Raw genomic sequence first — 22162 nt, 5'->3', positions numbered from 1 at the left:
AGACATAGTAAATATGGAATTCTTCTCAAGAGAAACATGAAATATATAATCTATATCAGATTGCTTGCTGTCTTGGAGAGGGGGGAAGGAGGGAGAAAAATTTAGAACTAGAAATCTAATAAAAAACAAATGTTGAAAACTATCTCTACATGTAACTAGAAAATAGTAAGTTACTTTTATGATGTAAAAAAAAGAGAAACATGAAAAAATGAAATACCTTTTAACCCGATACATAAACAGAAGAAATTAAAGAATGCTTGTTTTTTAAACTAGAGCAATTATGAGTACCTGTTCAAATCCCATATGATGCAGGTTCCATCTTTGCTTACACTTATCATTATGCTGTATGGTTTACAAACGAATAAGCTGGTTATCTCTTCTGTATGGCCATAGAGATGTATCTGAGACTCCATTTCTATCTCTGATGGCTGAAATAAAATTAAATGAAGAACAAGCTAATAATAACCATGACAAAAACTTGCCCTAGAGACAATTTATCTAAAAAAATAAGAGTATGGGCCCAAACATTCTAATAATAATCCGCAGCAGCAGGCAGCAGCATCAAATCAAACTCTTGTTAGCATATCTACAGAGATTTTTTTTTTAATAAAGCAAAACAGATGGATTTGCAGTGGTTACAAAGAGTAACCTGACCCTTTTCAATTTATTATGGACTAAGAGATTCACTATCTGGGATAGTTTTGGTGATTTAAGGTGAGAAGGTTTGGATAAGGAGAGGGGAAAGAGGAAATAATACAGAGATCTTTATTATTTCAACTTTGTCTTCTGATAGGCAGTTAGGCCATGACTTTTATAGTCTAGTCCCCTCCAAAAAATAAAACTTGATTAATGCAGACTTGACCTTTCCAGGTCCAAAAGGAGGAAGCAGAAAAAGCTAAGATCTGATGATGAATTTGAACTGTATCCAAAAAGTGGCATTATTTGTTATCTCAAGAATTTTCTTATTTTACAGACTTTTTGGTGTATTTTGTTTAGACATGATGGCAAAAAAGATGGAAGGAAAATGTTTCATTTTTAAAATAAGTTGTTAAAAATAGTGGAAAGGGGGCAGCTAGGTGGCGCAGTGGATAAAGCACCAGCCCTGGATTCAGGAGGACCTGAGTTCAAACATGACCTCAGACACTTGACAACACTTAGCTGTGTGACCCTGGGCAAATCACTTAAGCCCCATTGCCCCCCCCCCCCCAAAGTGGAAAGGGTTAATTTTTTCATTCAAGTAGTGTCTTTGGTGAACATACATACAGGAATAATATAATTTCAAGTGGGAATACTGAAGAGGTCAAATGTGTTTCTTAAAAAATGAATTTTTTTTTTTAAAGAAAGAAAAAACTCTTCTATAGTAAATAATCTGTATCTTTTCTTTATTCCTTAACAGTACACATATGATCCTAATCTAACAAGTCAGTATAGGGTCTGTGGTGTAATCGAAAAGGACCTGACACCAACTAAGCTCTGGTCAATGTACCTCATTAAGCCAAATTATCTTTCTTAAAAATGTGTAGGCTGGACAAAATAATTTATAAGATCTCTCTGAGGTCTGACATTCTGTGATTCTAAAAAGACTGAAACAATGGAAATAGCGTTCTAATTTTTGGATGCTATCTGAATACTTTGACCAAAAAAATTCATTTGTAAAGATAAAAAATCCTATCCCTCATTCCTAAATCAGCACTTTCAAATGATAGAATTTTGAAGTTCTGGCAAAAAAAAAAAAAAAGAAAAGAAAAGAAAAGAAAAAATCTTTGTCTACCTAAATAATATAAATATGGCTCTGAAAAACTTCACGTTTGGCAATTGTCTCCATCAGTTCTTTTGAAAAGCCTGACCAGAACTTGGTAATGTCAGAGATCCCCCACACAATTCTTTACATAGTAGTTTATTTAGACAATAGAAAGTGTTTATTTCATAATTGTGTGTGTGTGTGTGTGTGTGTGTGTGTGTGTGTGGCAGTGGGAAAGAGTAAAACCTTTCTTACACATCTATTTTCTTTATTTACTTTTAAAAATTTACTGTTATAGAAGAAAATATCTTTTTCTGTTAGTAAGGATAAAGTAACAATATTAACCAACTTAAAAAAAAAAGAATTACATAAAACTCAACTGGCAATTACCTCAGGGGAAATGAATCTGATGAACTAAAATCATAATAATTTTGAGAAAGCCAAAATATGAGACAATGAATACACTGAAAAATCTTGAAAAACAAATGTGTAAAGAAACCTTTTAGCATAATGAAACTGGAAAAAATAGCTAAAATAAATTCTTTAGGTAGGTACTGCAAGATTGGAGAAGAAGAAATGGTGTTCTGATTTACAGAAAAGGGAAGAGTTGTGTACACCACAGGCCAGTGAGCTGAACTTCAATTCCTGGGAAAAGTCTAGAATGGATCATAGAGAGATAATTGGAGAACACCTGGAGAGGGGAGTAATAATCACCAAGAGCAAGCTTGGTTTCAAGAACTAGTCATGATAAACTAACTTCATTTCCCCTTTTGGCAAGCTTACTAAATTAGTAGATGAGGGGAATGCTGGGCATTTGGTTTACCTGCCAGCAAAGCTTTTAATATAACATCTCATACTTTTATTGGTGGAAAAGGGGGAGATAAGACAAGAATAGTTAGATGAATTCAGAACTGTTTGGCTAGCCAGAATCAAAGAATTAATGGTTCGATATCAACCTGGTAAGGGGCTCCAGTGGACTAGCCCAGGGTTGTATGCTTGGTCTTCTGTTGGTTAACATTTTAATCAATGATTCGCATAAAGACATAGATGGCACACTCATCAAATTTACAGAAGACACAAAGATGGGAAGATCTAACATAGCAGGTGAGAAAGTCATGATATAAGAGGACCTTCAAAGGCTAGAACATTTAGCTGAATCCAATAAGATGAAATTCAACAAAGATAAATGTAAAGTTGATACCAAAAAATTAACTTCACAAGTATAAAATGGGAAGGCATGGTTTAGGTTACAGCTGTTCTTAAAAAGCACAGCTTCTAGGAATAGGAGGGTAATGGTCCCCCTGTACTCAAACAGAACATGGTACCATGTTTTAAGGACATTGATAAGCTGGAGAATGTCCAGGGGATGGCTGAATGGTGACGGGCCTTGAGTGGATGTCACATGAAGACTGTCTGAAGGAACTGGGGATATCTAGCCTGAAGAAGAGAGAACTCAAAAAGCACATGACAGCTGTCTCTTCATGTTTCTGAAGGACTGTCATGTGTAAGAGAGATTAGATTTGTTCTGTTTGCCTCTAGAGGTTGGAACTGGGAATAATGGTTGGAAGTGGCAGAGAGGCCAGTTTCAAGGCTGAGGTCAGAAAAACTTTTAAAAAATTTGAACTATCCAAAAGGGGAAAGGGTTGTTTGGAGAGGAGTGGGTCCTCTGACTTTTAGAAGCCTTCAAACAGTGCTCATGACTTTTGGAACTTTTTATTCTGGGAAGTCCTTTCATATATGGTTTGTACTAGATGGCTGCTGAGTTTTCTTCTCACTCAAATTCTGTGATTCTGAGAAAAATGGCTACATGATTTCAGGCTGTTATTTGTTTATCATAAAATAAGACACAAGGAAGTAAAAAGAAAATAGTTAACCCTTGTAAAATAATAAGGGATATGGATTGGACCAGTGATTTCATTGGTAGAGGGGATTCGTGAATGAGGAGTTAGTGAGCAAGTAAAATCCTTAAATTGAAATCTCATAAAATGTTTGATTGAAAAACCATATGCATATATATATATATGTATATATATATATATATATATATATATATATATATATAGATATATAAAACCTATGTCAGATTACCTGCTATCTAGGGGAGGGGGGAGGGAAGGAGAAAAATCTGAAATTGGAAAGCTTGTATAAACAAAAGTTGAGAACTCTTTACATGTAACAGGAAAAAAAATACTTTATTAATTAAAAAAAAGAAAATAACAGTTATGATACATTAGAAAAAAGCTACATGATCATTTTGAACATTACTATTAAGACTACTTAATCTATACTCACCAAAAGAGAACTATAGCTTGTATATTCAGTTGAAGAGTGCTATTTGTCACTAACTGAAGCAAATCAAAAGCTCTTTTTCCACGTAAAAATGCTTTTCTTAACATTGACATAGCACAAGATAGTTTACTTTCTATTAAGCTAAAGGTAAAAAAAGTAGAACCATTAACCATGTGCTAAGCTGGAACAAAAGGCCTTTGACAGAAATCCTTCAGGATGGTAACTCGGACTAAGACAAAATATAATCTTTGAGTTAGATTCCAGAATTTTTGTTTCCATAAAAGATATGATTTCCCTTTCCTTTTAATACATTAATCATAGTGGAAAAATAATGGATTGGTAAAGTTAGTATTTTATTTTATGATACTTTCACCAACTTTGTGCTTAGGTCACATAAGCTTTCACACAAGCAGAACAGGACAGTGTTATAAAAATTTCCATGATTGGGTGAATGGATGAATGAAGAAATGAACGAAAAAACATTTATTAAAGTCCTACTTTGTGCAAATCACTGTGGTAAATGCTGGGGATACAAATGAAAAATAAGATAGTCCTCTGGTCTCAAGGAAAACTGTTATTAGGGGAGAAAACACATAAAAAGGTTTTGACTGCAAGTCAGAGAGAAAGGTCCCCTGGTCCTTAGGGTGTGACAAAGCAGATCTTTGATATCATTTCCACTGATACAATCTTACCAACTTCTGCATTTGAATCATTTGACAATTCCAAGGGCTTGGGTGGTAAAAACTCACTTTTCTGGGTCTTCAGTGGCTGTCATTGCACTGCCCAAAGAAGTAGCTACCTGGTCACATCTCAGTGGTTTCTCCCTGGGATGGTGGCTGTAATGGGCTAGGCTAGAAGCAGGTCTGCTAGTCTGTGGAATGCTGCCACTCCTGGGGTTCTTGGGTTTACCCCCATTTAGTCAGCTCACGTTGGTGATGGTGAGAGAGGTAGATCTCTTCTCCATTGTGATCGTTCTCAACATTAGCTATAGGGCTAGAGCTAGAAGCAGCGCTAGTGGTCTGGAGGAAAAGGAGGATGGCTACTTGCAAGGCTTTTGGGTTCAGGTTCCTGGTAGGGTCTGACTTGACTGGGCCAGGCTTCCTCCTATGTGTTTCTCCCTTCAAACAAACTTCTCCTCAGTTTAAACTTCTTCCTTTTGTACTCTTCATAATTTACAAATAATCAGAGACTCAGATGATGCTGTGTTTCTGGCTATCTTCTCCAGTACTAGTAGCCTCTTCCCTAATACCTCCAGTCTCACTGGTCCTAAAGGTAGAGTTGTAAGGCTCCTTGCTCCCCACTTCTACTTCCAGTCTCTCCCTTTGTCACAGTGACTCAGCACCCTTTGAAGTGCACACTGATACAATTCTTTATCTAATGCAGATCATACTGTCTGCTGTCCACTGGCCCCCAGTGGAAGCTTCCTCCCAGAATTTCCACTGAAGGAGAGTGCCACCTCTCCATTTCTTACTAGACTGCACTCTTCTGGTCTTCCCTTCAGTCCCTCTGCCCTTGGGGCCCTTCTCTCTGATTGGAGGCACTGGGTTCCCAGAAGCTCCATTTAAGAGGGTGCCCAAGTCAGTCATCTCTTCTTTTCCTCTCCCAAACCCCATTTTCAGCTTCCTTTTATGCGGAGTCTTCCCCATTAGAATATAAGTGCCTTGAGGGTAGGGGTTGTCTTTCTTTTTGTTTGTATTTATGTTCTCAGAACTGAGCACAGCACCTGGCACACAGTAAAAGCTTAATAAATGCTGGCTGACTGGATGACTTCTCAAGTTCAATACCAGAGTCACCTTCTTTTCTCTCTCCCCAACTCATACATTTATACTGACCTTCAACATTCATCTTGACACTCCCTTAAATATCCTACCCTCCTTCCTCCTTATTCTTTTCAAATCCCTACTCCATCTCAGTCATGTACAAGGATGGTCATATGCTAGAGGGCACCATGACCCACAAGTGTTCTACTTTCATGATCAAAAGTGACTCTTCTAACTGACCATATCCTCCTATGCCTCATCCTTCCTAAACTAACTCTTTGTTCTCATGGGAGTCTCTAAACTTTCTACCCTTGAGTCCTTTCTCAGGCCATCACTCCTGCTCTGATGGCACTTTCCTCCCCTCCTTCTTTTTCTTCTTTTTTTTTTTTTTTGTGAGGCAATTGGGGTTAAGTGACTTGCCCAGGGTCACACAGCTAGTAAGTGTTAAGTGTCTGAGGTCGGATCTGAACTCATGTACTCCTGACTCCAGGACTGGTGCTCTATCCACTGCGCCACCTAGATGCCCCTCCCCTCCTTATTTCAACCTATAATTCATCAGTCCAACTCCATAATGAATTCTATTCTGGAAACTCTTGTCCCCTTAACCTATTACTTCTTATCCCTTTCCAAACATTACTTGTGAATTACTTCTACCATCTGTCTCTATTACTCCCACTGAGGTGTTGCTGAACAGTTAGAGGAAGTCATATAAGCAAGGTGATTGGGTACACTACAAATTTATGTTATCCAATCTCATCTGGGCCCTCACTTTAGCAAGGCCATGTCTTTTACTCGTCTCTAATGGATTTCCCATCCCTACCTCCTCAAGAGAGGCTGTTCTAAATCCTACCCCACACCATACCTCACATAACTTCCCTGACCCCTTCAAGCTAAGGACCTCATCTCTTACTTTACTAAAAAAATTGAGGCTTTTTTGCCATGAGCACTCTCTTTTGCTTTCTTTTTATTTCAAAACTCTTAAGTATACACCCTCAATAGCCTCATGTATGACCTCAATAGCCTCATCTATGCAGATGATTCTCAGATCTCTATATATACAGTCTCTCTCCAGATCTTCCCTCATCACCAACTATCTACTGGGCATCTGAACTGGACAGAACGCAGACACCTAAAACTCAACAGGTCCAAACCAGAACTCATTATCTTTCTCTCCAATTCTACCTCTACTAAAATATTCTGTTTCTATTGAGAGTCTCACCATTTTACCAGTTTCTGAGGTTGGTGACCTTGGTTCTACCCTTGGTTCCTTACTTTTCTCACCTACATATACAGTCAGTGGAAAAATCTTGCCTAGAATTCTATCCTATAATAGTCTGTGCACCTGTTCCCTTCTCACTACTTATCATTTTAGTTCAGGTCCTGATTACCTCTCACCTTGAAAATTATAACAGCTTCCTGATTGATCTCCCTGTGTCTACTACCAACTAAATCCATCCTCCACAAAACTGACAAAGTGATCTTCCTTAAGAATAGGTCTGACCATGTCACTCATCTGGTTAGTAAACTCTGGCGGCTCTCTATTGCCTGTAGGAAAATACCTATTCCTCTATATGGTTTTTGAAGGCCTTAAACACTTGGCCCCTATAATGTGGGAAAGCTGGGATGCTAATCCACTTGTGGTAAAAAAAATATGAAAGTTTTTTAACAGTTGGTTAGGATAACTGAAAAGCAATAGTTATTATATTCTTTTTACTGTTCCGTCAAGGAAACATTTTGTTTCTTGAGGAACAAATGCAGAGGCTCTCCCTTTGCAGGACTAATGTCAAAGCGTCGGTTCATGAGGACAAAAAAAAAAAAAAATCGCCCCTCTGGACAAAACTTTCCTCTCTTCCTTTTCTATATTGTTGTTCACATATTATTAGTTAGCAATAGTTATTATATTCTTTTTACTGTTCCGTCAAGGAAATATTTTGTTTCTTGAGGAACAAAAGGGGGGAATGTGGTAAAAAGTTTTAACAGTCGGTTAGATAATGGAGAGACGCCAGTTTTTTTTTAAGGACCACTCTTTTGGGGAGGAGACCAATGGCATGAGCTACACACGCCAGTCCGCCTACTGCGCACGTCAGACTGCCTGCTAGCACTCCACTTCCGGGGTGCGAACTTAAAAGGCAAGGAGAGAACGGAAGTGGGCCTTTTTCCTGCTCCGCTGGTCTCCTGACTGCGCTGCACAGGCTGATTGCTGACGAGAGTTCGACTGGGCCCGGCTCGCAGTTAGCAGCAGCACGCGCTTGACACAGTCTCTCTCTCTTTCCAAAGGTGGCCTTTGGCTTTTGGTGAGTTTTATACGGAATATAGACTAAGCCTAGACTTAAGACGATTTGTATTGTATTTCTACTTTCCTATCCTTCTAATCAACATCACCTTGTGACTACCATACAATAAAAGCTCTAACTAGAAAACCAGAAGCTTCTTCCATTTACTAGTCTGGGAGATAAATTAAGGGAAAGGTTAAGTAGGGGAGATTTATGATCTAATATCCAATTTTAAATCTCATACACTGTTGGTGAAGTTGTGAAAAGATCTAACCATTCTGGAGAGCAATTTGGAACTATGCCCAAAGGGGTATAGAACTGTGCATACCCTTTGATCCTGCAGTACCACTGCTATGTTTATGTCCCAAAGATATCCCCCCAAAGAGAAAAAGACCTATTTGTACAAAAATATTTATAGTAGCTCTTTTTGTGATGGCTAAGAATTGGAAGTCAAAGGAATGCCCATCAATTGGGGGATGGCTAAACAACAGTGGTATGTGATGATGATGGAATATTATTGTGCTATAAGAAATGACAAGCAGGATGACTTCAGAAAGGCCTGGAGAGACATGCATGAAATGACATATTGTGAAGTGAGCAGAACCAAGAGAATACTGTACACAGAGACAGCAATATTGTTTGATGAAGAACTGTGAATGACTTAATTATTCTCAAAAGTACAATGATCCAAGACAATCCCAAAGGACTATTGATGAAACCTACTATCTACCTTCAAAGAAGGAACTGATGTTTATAGAACAGACTGAAGCATGCTATTTTTCACTTTCTTTCGTTTTTTTCTTTTAATCAAGTTTTCTTGTACAAAATGACAAATATGGTAATGTTTTACATAATCATACATGCATAACCCATATATGATTGTTTTTGCCACATCAGGGGAGGGAGAAGGGAGGGAGGGGAAAGAGGGATAAAAATTGGAACCCCAAACTACAAATAAAATGTTTATTATTTAAAAAAAAACACTTGGCCCCTACCCATCTTTCCAGCTTCATTCTTTTTTGAATATGAAGATATCTGCCCTACTCCAGTGCTGTGGTTCCTCTCCTATTTTCTTTTTTTTTTTTTTAGTGAGGCAATTGGGATTAAGTGACTTGCCCAGGGTCACACAGCTAGTAAGTGTTAAGTGTCTGAGGCCAGATTTGAACTCAGGTACTCCTGACTCCAGGGCCGGTGCTCTATCCACTGCGCCACCTAGCTGCCCCCCTCTCATATTTTCCACATTTTTTCAAAGATCATTAAAAATTCAGCAATCATGTCTGAAAGTTTTTTCCAGTATCTCATCCCGGCATGGTGAGTAGAACACATCAAAGGCATCTAGGTTCTCTTTTTGTACTATTTCCCACTTAAGTATCAACTCCACAGTAGTAATTTTTGTTCTTTTCTTTGCAGGCCCAAGATTACTCTCTTCAGCAGTGAAAACAAAAGCAAAATAAGTCCTGCCTTGTTTCTAATGTTATCATCATTATCCTATTCATACTTAGCAGTAATCCACTCATCATTTGGCCCTTCCTCTTTCTTCTATACAGCTATCCTTCCCCCTCCCACTCCTGCTATGATCTTATGGGATCATGCTAAGCTTCTCTATTTTCTGTCCCTTGTACTTCCACCTTCTTTCTGTTTATTAGATTTTTTTCTGTATATGAGTTTTAAAACTCTTAATTGTACATCTACACTGGTCTCTTTAGAAAACTTGCCCTTTTCCTTTTCATCAGGATTGTTTCTTTTTATGTTTCCAGAATTTCATTCTTGAGAACTTCCCATCCCTCCTGGGCTGATTTTCCTAAAAGAATCATTTCTACTCCCTGAATGTTGGGAAAACCTGACTATCCCCAAATTAATCACCCACACACCCCATAATCTGTATCCCAGAAACCAGTTCCTCCATCTTAGTAAACATCAAGTCTAGTTTAGAAGTTCCCATTGTTGCTTCTACCAACTTGTGAGGAATGAAATGATCATAAAGTCAAGAAATTGCTAGTTACTGCCAATTATTTGGCAGAAAGAGAGCTCCAGTAGATGTCTGGATAATTAAAAATCCCCTTTTGCTATTGTGATCATGTCACTGTACCAGGCTTGTGATCTGTTTTTCAAAGTCCTCATCAATTTTGCTGTAGCAGATACCAATGATAGTTTGCTTCTGCATCTGCTAATCTTCATCCAAATTCCATCATACTTTCTCTTCCCTCTTTGGTTTCTGTATTTCCTCACGTGAATATATCTTCTTAATAGACAATACAATATAATCCTCCTATCCTTCTTTAATTATTCTGTTCCCTTTAAGTAGCATATAGTCATCAAGAGCCATATTCTAGACTTAAGTTTCAGCGATATATATCAGGTAAAATTTGTCTCTATGTGTCAGGGTCTTTAATTTTACCCTTTTTGCTACTCATACTTTATGTAATTTTTGTGTAGTCATCTGAAGTGTGAATTTTGTTGCTGTCTTGGATTTTATTTCCTATGAACTTCTGGGCATCTATTATTCTTATTTCTATATCCTTCCTATATAGGATCCAAGTATGGTAGAGATTAAGAATTGACCAAAAAGCCAGGCCAGTTTGGTACCAAGATGTCATTGGCATGTCAAAATTCCAGGGTCTGAGCTGAGCCGGGAGGTGGGCAAGTCTGTATGAGATAAGGGAACTAAAATCCAGGTACTACTTCGGAAATAAATATTTCTATCTGATTCTCAAAGTTACTGTCTTTTTAATGTAGTCCTTACCCCTGTTGACCTGCCATCATTGTGATGGGTGTGGTATCTCCCAATAAAAATAATAATAGGTGATATTTATAATTTTTCATGGAGAAGAGGCAGAGGTTTGGACATGTGATTTCATGAGGATGAGGGACTAGAAGCATAGAAATTTGCTTCACTGATAACAACAGTCTTAGGGCGAGGTTACATAGCTTGCCCAAAGTCACAGCCAGCATATGTCAGAGGAATCCTTGTCTCCCCAACTCCAGAGTTGGTTTTTTGGCCACTCCACCTCATACAAGACTATAAAGTTTGCCAGTTGCTAACTGTACAGTATATCTCTTGATCTTGAAGACAGCCCAGGAGGTAAGGTACTTAAGGTATTATTTCCATTTTATCGATGAGGCCTGAGGCCAAGATGAAGGAATTTGCCAGGGGCCACAAAGCTAATGTCAAAGGTGGGACTCAAACCAAGTATTTCCCTTCAAGTATGACACTTTTTCAAGTAGAAGACTCCAAGGCTTCTCCTGACTCAGTTACCTTGTGAACTGTGGGCTCATGCAGCTGGTTCTGACGACTCTTTTCTCCCAAAGACCATATAGGAAAGTTCCGTCAATAAAAGATGCCACGTAAGTACTGTCAGGTACTGTGTCTTTTCCCTGTCACTGCTCTCACCCTGATCTTTGGGGAGGGGTGGCTCCAGAGGAGAAACGGTAGAGCTCCTTATCCAAAGAAGCATGTCCTTCCCTCTGCCTGCCTGCCAGCTGCTGTGTCTGACCCCAGTGAAACAGTCTCCTCTCTCACAATGCACTGTTGTACAGTCTCAATGTTTTGGGAAGAACCTTAGAGATAGTCACCAGTCTGACCTTCCACTGGGTACCAGGATTCCTCTCTACAGTGGCTATGAGTAGCTGTCAGGGAAAGTGGTGGTTTAGTTATGGAGTAAATAGAAGTTATGTACAAGGCTATTTTATATTACATGTGGCCAAACATCTTCACCATAGAGAATGGGATGAATGGCGTATCATGGGGCATGTATGAGAGATGTTAATGAAGGTAGAACTGATAGGACTTGACAAAAGATTGTATATGTAACATCTTCTTGTGAGCCTAGATCACTAGGAAGCTGGTGATGCCCTTACAGTGAGAAAGGGAAATGAAGAAGAGAGAGAGGAGGATGTGTCTGCAGGGAAATAACCTCGAAGACGTCCTAGATTCTTTCCTGCCCTCTACCCTCACATAACCAATGATCTCATTGCCTCTGATCTCTCTCCATCACAATCCAATCCTCCATAGAGATGTCAAAAACAATCTCCCAAGGCACAGTTCTGACCATGACACTCCTGTCCTGAGAGAAGTCTTGGTCCTTCTCTATTGCTTCCAGTATAAACTGGTGACACTCCAGCTCCTCCCTTTTTTCCATTCTTATTTCACATTACTCCTCTTTATTCATTTTATACTCCTGTTTTACCCATGCAGTTCCATTTCCACCTTTCTCGATCCTTTTTCTTCAATTTTGAGTTCACACATTACTTCCTTGGAGATGATCTTCCTGATATCCTCAGAAGCTAGAGCTACCCCCTCTTCTTCCTCAAGCTGCCTGATTGTGGGCTTAACTGTGTCCATCTCCCTCCCTATTGCCCAGCAAAACACATATTCTGTGAAAACAGGAAGTGTTTCACGTTTATAAAATACATGCATGCATGTGGATATGCACACACAGAGACACACAAACACATTGCTAGCACATAACATAGGGCAGGGGCTTAATACTTGCTGAATTGAACCAAAGACTCCAATAGGATCTAAGGTTAGGGGAGGGAGGGAGGCAGTGAGGGAAGGAGAAAGAGAGGGAGAGAGAGAGAGGGAGAGAGGGAGAGAGAGAGAGAGAGAGAGAGAGAGAGAGAGAGAGTGTGTGTGTGTGTGTGTGTGTGTGTGTGTGTGTGTGTGTGTGTGTGTGTGTGTGAACACACAGGTGCACATGTATATGAGGAATAGGAGGAAAGGGATCTTTACTTAGGCCATTTCTGCCCTGTTACAACTCTACCCTCCAGACGAGGTCATCAGAGACCATGCCCTGAAGAATCTAAGCCACTGGGTTCTGCCCTCCCTGGCCTCAGCTTTTTCCTGGCTGTTTTCTGCCCTGTTGCTGAGCTCCCCTGCCCCAACATTTTCTATCTCTTACTCTGAAAACTGTAATTAAATTAACACTACCATTGTCTCTGCAAAGAGCAAGCCAACTGGTCCTGGCCATTCCTCCTCTTCATGTGCCGTCTTCCTCATTAGATAGAATGCAGTTAATGCCAGGCACTATCTCACTACTGTATTTGTATCCCTGCATTTAGCACAGTGCTTGGCATAGAGTAAAAACTTAAAAAACAGTTTTCATTCAATGAAGAAGACATAACTAAGACCTAATTCAAAAGATGTTTCTCTACTGAAAGTGGCATTTTATACTTCATAAATCTGGTAATAATCTTACAGCCTAAATCCAAAGGGCCGTTTTCTTCAAGAACTTTTCATTATTAAACACTCATACAATGAACAAAATATTTCTCCTCTTATTGCTGATAAAACAAAGACCAACTAATTTGGCTCAATAAACATACATACCGTACTGCTTGTGAATCTATTCATGTAGACTGTGATGACACCACATTTGCTCCCAGTAAATAGCTGGCAACTATCTGGTACCCAAGCACAACTAGTGACCTTAAAAAGGAATAAATAAAAACATTATTATTCTCATAATTTTCTATAATTCAATTATTTTTTCTCAGAACATTATTTTTACCATGTATGCTTTTCAATACTTGAAATTAATAAAGTGATGTTAATTTTGATAGCATAATATGATTAAAAAAAGGAAAACCATTTTAGTTGGAAAACAAGTTTTGTGCCAGTTAGGTCAGAGGATTGTACATTTCACTTTCAGTAAGAGGCATTTTCTGGTCCCTCTCTCCATTCTTTCCCTCCCCTTCCTACTGCATTTCCTCTGAGATTACTTCCCATTTATCCTGTATATATCTCATAGGAGGGTAGTTGTTTGCATGTTATTTCCCCCACTAGAATGTGGGCTCCTTGTTGGTAGAGACTATATTCTTGCCTTTCTTTGTGCCTCCAGTATTTAACACAGTGCCTAGCACATAGTAAGTACTTAAAAATGCTTACTGACTGACATCGCCCTACATTTTTTTGTATACATGCACCAAATCTTTTAAATGAAATACCTTGTGAGCATGTGGTTAGTTGTTCCAGAGAAACTGAATGATTTTTATCTTGGATTAAATATATCTAAATACTTAACAAAGATTCCATAAAATTATGATGGTGGAAAAATGAGTTAAAAATGCATTCTTTTTGGGTTAGCTAGGTGGCACAGTGGATAGAGCACTGGCCCTGGATTCAGAAGGACCTGAGTTCAAATCTGACCTCAGACACTTAACACTTACTAGCTGTGTGACCCTGGGCAAGTCACTTAACCCCAATCGCCTCACCAAAAAAACCAAAACAAACAAAAAAATGCATTCTTTTTGACAAAGAGTATCTCAAAGTTACTACAAATAATAGTTCCAAAGAATTAATAAGTGGTGCCATAGGGGAAAGAAAGTTTTAAGAATAGCTTTAGGGGGGCAGCTAGATGGCACAGTGGATAGAGCACTAGCCCTGGAGTCAGGAGTACTGAGTTCAAATCCGGCCTCAGACACTTAACACGTACCAGCTGTGTGGCCCTGGGCAAGTCATTTAACCCCAATTGCCTCACTAAAAAAAAAAAAAGGGGGGGGGAGAAGTACCAAAATTCCTTTGTTTTAACCATGGAAATGAAAAAAAAAAAAAAGGTGTTTTAAGATCCCTAAGTCCCTGAAGAGCCAATAGTGACACCAGCAGTAGTAGGCACATAACTATTTTACAGGGTCAGAAGTACATAAAATAAGCCGACAACATGCTATCATCAGAAGATTTATCACCAGAGGAAAACAGAGTGATGTAAATTCCAGAGGAAAGAAAGGTGTTTATTAATTGTACTCTTGGTTTGAAAGGAAGAACAAAGGAATTTAAATATTAGTTTTTCTATACAACCAAAATGACAAAAATAAGGACAGTAGGCTCAGAGAGAATTTCAGAGGGCTATTTTAAGATATAACAGTAAAGATTAAAAAAAAATTCATTTGTTTTCAAAGTGCTAAAATGAATAGAGACACACTTAATACTCATGAGAAGACAGCAAGTACTACATATTGTGTATCCTAGAACTTGAAAAAATGGGATAAGAAGTGACTGTGGAAGTATCACTGAAAAAAAAAATCAGATTTATGGCTCATTTATAAGTGGATAAATGCATAAATCAATGTAGGTCATCGGAGAAAAACAAAGAATTAAATACTGAACTACAGTTATTGACAAATAACATTTGTCACCATCACAAACATTCATTGAGAAGAGACTCATTATTTGGTTAAGAACCTGTGGCACTACCGATACCAAATAAAAGTATAACAATTATATGATAATTCATGGAAAGTTGGTAGAAAGCAGATTTAAAGGATATAGACAGAGGAAACAATATCACCAATGTTAAGAAGGTATATTATCAGTTTTTAGAACTTCATTAAGTGAAATAAAATGAACAATTATTGCTTCTATTGAATTATTTTAAAAGCATTATATGAAAAAAATTAAAACACATTTCATTAAAAAGTTTTTACTTGGTGCTGTTGAGAGCTCTGGATGAAGTTCACTGGAGGCTCGCTTTGTTTGCTCTTCAGTCTTAAAATGTTATCTGCATACCCCCAGCTCAAAATGGCAGACCACTGAATGTCAGTACTGTTCATGCTTCTCACACCTTAAACAAAGAAAATACACATATCAAATTGTCACTGATTATTTGATTTAGAAGCCAAAAGAATTAGTATATGCAAAGGCTGATGACTAAATACTCTAGCAAAATGACATGCTTAAGATAATGAATTGAAGCAGATGAAAGAATTTTTGCTGGGTCACTTTAAATCCTGTAAGATTTAGACAGGAGTTTGGTTCAGAACTACAAAGTTTTGTTTTCTTACACAAGCAACAGTGATAAGATTTTTACAAGTTTTTACACAAGCAATGGTGATATGATTTTCACTTTATCAGTCTTTGGATATTTAGCTGCATTTGTCTTTAATATGAATCAGATGATGTACTTAAATAACTTTCCAAGCATGCCTACTTGAATAACAAGTACGGCTGAGGACAAATATAGTAAAGATAAAATGAATGCTGTAAGAATGAAAGCAATTTCTACCTTGGGAAGGGATAACTTAATACCTTCAACTACAAAGATCTATTTACCCTTTACCATAGAAATCTACAATAATAGTACTTCTTAATTCACAACAGCTAACTTTAAACATACATAATATATTGCTGAGCATAATTCCAAATGCTGATTATTAATGAAACTACAAAGCATGAAACCTAACACAGATATAGGATAAATATTCTCAGCTTCCAATTCCATTAAATAAAAAGTATATTGTTTTCCAAAGAAGGTCAACTTCTTTTTCATAAAAATAGCAGTACTACTCTATAATTAACCCCCTATAATTAATGGTCAAATACTATATCACTGATTTAAGAATAGGAACTACATTATCTGTTTTAGAATGAAACAGCAACTAAATGGGAAAAGTTACTAATCATGAAAGAAATTAAACAAAGACTAAACTACCACTTACGCTGTCTTTCTTTAAACTACTGAAGATACTCCTATTAGATGCATCATTACATGAGAATGCTGATGAAATCACGGAAGCCTAAGGCTAGACGTGACTTCTTGAGCTCACTAGTCCATGTTTTTGCCTTCAGGCAGAATTGAAGATATAGAACTCGTTATGTACAGATGGGAGCCTATAATATTCCTAGAAATTGCTAGAGAAGGACAGGTCCCCTCAACCCTTGAAAACTTATTTTAGTTTAATGTGTAGGGGAAAATATTTCATTTAAATATTAGATATATTTAATTTCTGAACATCTAGTTAATATCTAGAAAGCATAAAGAATGCTTATAATGCTACCACTTTCATTGAATTAGAAGTACGAGGATTCAAAAGTCATGTTTTTTTTTAGCAGCATAAAATTGTTTTTAGGGTAGACTTGAATATAAAGTGAAAAAAAAAAACTTAAAAAAAATTACCCAGCAACTATTTTTTTTCATCAGACTCCCTCCTCTTTGACTTAATCTCAAGGTATTAGATATGTTGTGTGAACTATTACAGGGGCAAGGAAAGCCAAGCTAAAAACTGTTTCCATTAAAATAACAAAATCTTCATTCCAGTAAATATAACTATTCCTTTCTTTCTTTTGTAAATTCCTCATTTTACAAATGATGGTTGACATTTTCTTCTAATTCATGTTCAACATTAAATAATTGTAAATTTGAACAGTTTACCAAAGACTTAAACAGAATAAAATCACATTTATGCTAGAAGAGTTTAGATCTCTTGAAGAATTACGTGAAGAACAACTTTCTAGGTTGTTTTTACCTTGCTCTTTGCTGTATATCATCAGAAGGCAGAATTTTGGGGACAAACCACAGATAGCTTTGGTAGGCAGAGCTTGAAGGGAACCAAATCTCTCTCCATGTGGTTGGCTGAAGCAGACAACAGGCACAGGAGCACTCGGGGAACCGACATATTCACCCCATTTCAAGCCTTTTATCCATGATAAAGGACTCTAGAAACCAGGAAAAGAAGAAATGCAAGAATATGAAAAAATAGATAATTTACCCTCAGGTCAAAGACTCAACTATGATATAGCACAATTAGATTGTAAGATCCTTGAGAGAAGAGACTGACATTTCTTTGCATTGTACCTAGCAGACTAGTCTTGCTTGTAATACATAATAAAACAAATATGTTATTTTATAATTGTTGATTTGCATTTTCAGTTGAGTTGGGGCTAGCTAATGTGCAAAGCTTTAGGCCTTGTTGATCGTCAGCTTTATGCCTAGTATTGTGCTAGGAACCATAGGTAAAGACAAAATAAACCTGTAAAAACTATCTGTCAGGGGATAGTCACACGAAATGATTATGCAGTAAAATGGTATATGATAAACTAATGTGCCAATCTGCAGTACAGACAAATGGATCTAATCAATTGATAGTTATACAGGACTGATATTAAGTACAGCGGGAGTTAGAAAAAAGTGTTCATTGTGAGCTACAGTTATCAGGAAGAAACATGGAGAACATGAAATTTAAACAAGACATTGAAGAATGGGTAAGAGTAAGATCTGGTTAGGTAGAGAGGAGAGGGGAGGACTTTTTAGGCAAAATAAAAAGCATTAACTAAGGTATAGAAACACATCTGAACAGAGACAACTGAACAGAGAGGAGAAAAAGTTCCTTAACGCCTGAAACTAGATGATGTTAGGAATCAAGATTGGTAGCTCTTCCCTGTGACTATCCTTCTGTTTGGTCCAGCTAGGTGGTGCAGTGGATAGAACATTGGCCCTAGAGTCAGGAGGACATGAGTTCAAATCCAGCCTCAGACAACTGACACTGAGTAGTTGTGTGACCCAGGGCAAGCCACTTAACTCCAATTGCCTCGAACATCTGGGGCCATCTCCAGTCATACTGATATCTATCTTGCTACTGTACCCAGATGGCTCTGGAAGAGTGAGGCTGGTGACACTGCATAGCCCTAACTCACTTAAATCCAATTCATTGCAAGTCATGACATCACCTGATGTCATGGTCCCCTTGGAGAATGAAGGACCACCGCCACTACCAATAACCCTTCTATTCTCTTAATTTTTAGTTTTATCCCTAATTTATCCCTCTTTTCTAGATCAGCCCTTCCATTTACCTGTCTTAATATTTACAGTTTAAATATTAGTGATAGTACCTCCAGATCTTGAGGGCAGAAACTATATATACATACACACACGTGTGTCTGTGTGTGTGTGTATGTATGTATGTATATACCTAAAAATTGATGAAGTGCTGAGCAATTTTTCATCTGTTTACAAAAGACTTGTCCATGGCAATTTTCATTGAAACTTGTTTATATTATTTTCAAAGTGAATTAGAAATAAGAATTACTGAACTAGATCCTATTTGAAACTCCCTTGAATTTTTTTTTTGAGGCAATGAGGGTTAAGTGACTTGCCCAGGGTCACACAGAACTGCCTTGAATTTTAAAGAATAGATACATACTCTTTTAGGTTACTTGGGGGTCAAGTGTTAAAAGCATGGGCCCAAATGATATTCTAGTGGCTTAAGATCAATGAAATTTTTTTCAGGAAACATATATGTGGTTAAGACTCAGAACTTTTGCAACCAAGTCCTTTATGTAAAGTGTTATATACTTATTTGCTTCTGTAAACTACTAAAGGGATTGTTAAAATTGGGCATGTTAAATTTGGAAAAATATAAATGGTTGAAATATAATTACATTCCTTACCATTTATATTTCTTTTTCTGTAGAATTCTCCCACAATTTTTTTGCAAAGCCTACTACTATTTTGTCTGATGCAAATCTATAGTCTAAAATAGTACAGATAAACATTAGTTGTTTGACACTAACTCATCACATGCAAAATGGAATAGGAATTTATACATTAAAAAAAAACAACACAGCATACTGGATAGATAACTTCTTTGATGGGTTCTCGGGTTTCCCTGAAAGCAAGCTGTACAAACAATCCCACAGCAGCAGGAAGTTCTCCCTCAATGCTAAGTTTGGATCCGGGCCTGCTTGCATGTGCTGTGTGGAATAACTGTCGAGGGGTCTGACCATAGGTTTTTATCATGGTTTCTAGTGCTCTTCTCTGAACTGGATCCTCAACTGCTGACACATCCATTCCAAAATAGGTCTGAAGGGTAAAAGAAGAGATAAATGGTACATGAAAAAAAACCAAACAGAAAAATATTCATATTAAATTTCCATTGTAGTTTCATTTTTAGGTGATAGTTTAATCTTTAACTATTTATGATCTATAATTAAAATGTGTTTAACCATTTCATTAATCACCAATAACCTCAACAAAATCAGAATGATAATCCTGGTTGAGGAATTTTATGTGTGATGATCATATTAAGATATTTTTAAAAACATAATTACAGCTCTGAGTAAAGGGACGTCTTTCCATGTACAATATTAAAAGTCTGGATATCATCTCAATATTTTGCTTAATTGTATTGTACAGATTAGGGATACAATGCATCTAAATGAAGTGCAGGTACATAACCAATGGGGCTGTGAACTGGCATTCAATGAAAGAATTATAATGAAAAAGTGACTTCTTTAATGTAGAGTGCTATTGTATTTTATTTATTGGTATTATAATCTATTACATTCAATGTATATGTATGTGCTTTAAAGATAAAACGGGGACAAATATACAGAGTAGAAGTCAAATTCACTTTGAGCATATTCCCCAGCAGCACAGTTTAACTTTTAATATTTCATAAATATATCATTCATTTACATAAAGTCTCATATAAATTTTTCTTTGGTTTCAAAACAAAATTTTAAAGAAGTTTCAAAAATTAAATGACCTTCAAACATTCATTTTGGAATTAACAGTCATAAAAGTTTATATGGCTCACCATGTTCTGAAATTCAAGTAAGGTCTGACCAAAATTTAGTATATCTTGATGTTCCACATTAAGCATTTGATAAATGACAGATCCCAGTGAACAGGCAAATTTTACTAGGAAAAACATTTCATATGGCACTTTATTTTTGGTGAATACCTGAAGCAACTGTGTATTTTATGTTGGTTGGATGTTTCAGTCCAAGAGTAAGGGAAAATGCCAATTGAAAGTGGAATTAGCTGTAAGTTATATTTCAAAATAACATGAACTTTTCATGTGAACTGCTACATGAATAACTTCAAAGGTTATAGAGAAGAACTGATTACAGGGATTATGCTTTAATCGAGTTTCTGAAAATAATGTGAGAATTCTTAAATGTGTTCATTGAAAAAAATTACATTTTAGAGCCAATTTTCTCCATGGGGTTCTATTACTAAAATAATAATGAAGATCAAGTAAAATAAAAATACCACCTTATTCTCTAAGTAAATGCTTGTTTTTTAATAGCAAAAAAGTTCAAGATTATAAATGTCTTAATTTTTGCACACATTTTTTTTCTATAAAAACCATGATAAATGTTTCTATTATTTTAGGGAAGGTATGTGTACAGAATGATTTACCTAGAGATACACCAAAAAATTAAATGAATGATACTTATATTATTAGTCTTTGCATCAGACATTTGAATATATAAAAACTGAAAAAAATCTCTGGTCAAAATCTAAGTGAAATCACAATGTTTTTCTTAATTTCTCTCTTTTTGGGATAACTTAAATATTACAAAGGAACATACCTGACAACTAAAATTTTAAAATAAGAGTTAGCTTTTGTGTAACAGAAACAAATGACACTTACAGCTGGATGGAATACATTGATGGCTTGAACAGAAGACTTGCCCTTTTGCTTATACCCAAATACTAAATCAATCCACTGACAAATGTTCTGGGATACATGGTCAGACTCCAGAGCCTGTCGATGTATGAGGATAAAAAGACGTGGATCATTACGAGCCCATGGGGGAAGATTGACATGATTAACTCGTTCACCATTCTGGCGGACACCGAAATCAAAACCTAAAAAAGAAAATAAGTTATTTTATACTAATTCATTTATAGGAAGACATGTATTATTGTATCTACATCTTCAATGTCAAGAATCTGAAAATTTACACTAAGTTTTTCTTCTACTGCCTCAAAAGGGCTAAAACAAAGACACAGAAGTTGTTTGTGGTTTTTTGTTTTTAATAATAAAACATTTTTATTTATAGTTTTGAGTTCCAAATTTTATCCTTCTTTCCCTCTCTCTCTCCCATCTCTCCTCCTTGAGGTGGTAAGCAATCAGATGTGGGTTATACATGTGCAATTATGTAAAACACTGCCATATTAGTAATTTTGTATATGAAAACTTCAATAAAAGAAAAAAAAAGAAAGAAAAGTGAAAAATAACATCCTTCAGGATTGTGTTCAATCAATATAAGTTCTTTCTTTGGAGGCAGGTAGTATACTCAAAGAAGTTATTTATGAAAAAGAAATATTAAGTATTGGGGGCAGCTAGGTGGCTCAGTGCTAGTAAGTGTCAAGTGTCTGAGGCTGCATTTGAGCTCAGGTCCTCCTGACTCCAGGACTGGTGCTTTATCCACTGTGCCACCTAGCTGCCCCCAACCCAGCCATCTCTTGACAACATTGCATCACCCCATGTCACCCTTTCTTGTACTAGTTGCATTTTTCATTTATACCTCTTTTACTTCTCAAACCAACAGTCATGGTGGAGGAGTCAATATTCCTTATTCCTCCCACTGCTAC

The 22162-nt window shown here is 36.9% G+C and overlaps 1 protein-coding gene across 1 annotated transcript in view; it reads right to left on the bottom strand.

Annotated features, from left to right (window-relative positions):
• Window positions 1-22162, bottom strand: part of LYST (lysosomal trafficking regulator) — a 205181-nt gene that overhangs the window by 11277 nt on the left and 171742 nt on the right. Inside the window, exons 44-49 of the mRNA XM_044002844.1 lie at window positions 21216-21433; window positions 19406-19636; window positions 17304-17493; window positions 15486-15622; window positions 13393-13491; window positions 289-428 (exon numbers count right to left, since the gene is read on the bottom strand). Coding sequence (XP_043858779.1) covers window positions 289-428; window positions 13393-13491; window positions 15486-15622; window positions 17304-17493; window positions 19406-19636; window positions 21216-21433 — 1015 coding nt within the window. The remainder of the gene's footprint in view (window positions 1-288; window positions 429-13392; window positions 13492-15485; window positions 15623-17303; window positions 17494-19405; window positions 19637-21215; window positions 21434-22162) is intronic.

Source organism: Dromiciops gliroides, chromosome 4, assembly GCF_019393635.1.
Source record: "Dromiciops gliroides isolate mDroGli1 chromosome 4, mDroGli1.pri, whole genome shotgun sequence".
NCBI lineage: Eukaryota > Metazoa > Chordata > Mammalia > Microbiotheria > Microbiotheriidae > Dromiciops > Dromiciops gliroides.
The sequence above is the reverse complement of the archived record's forward strand: the minus strand, read 5'-3'. Positions and strand labels throughout refer to the sequence as shown.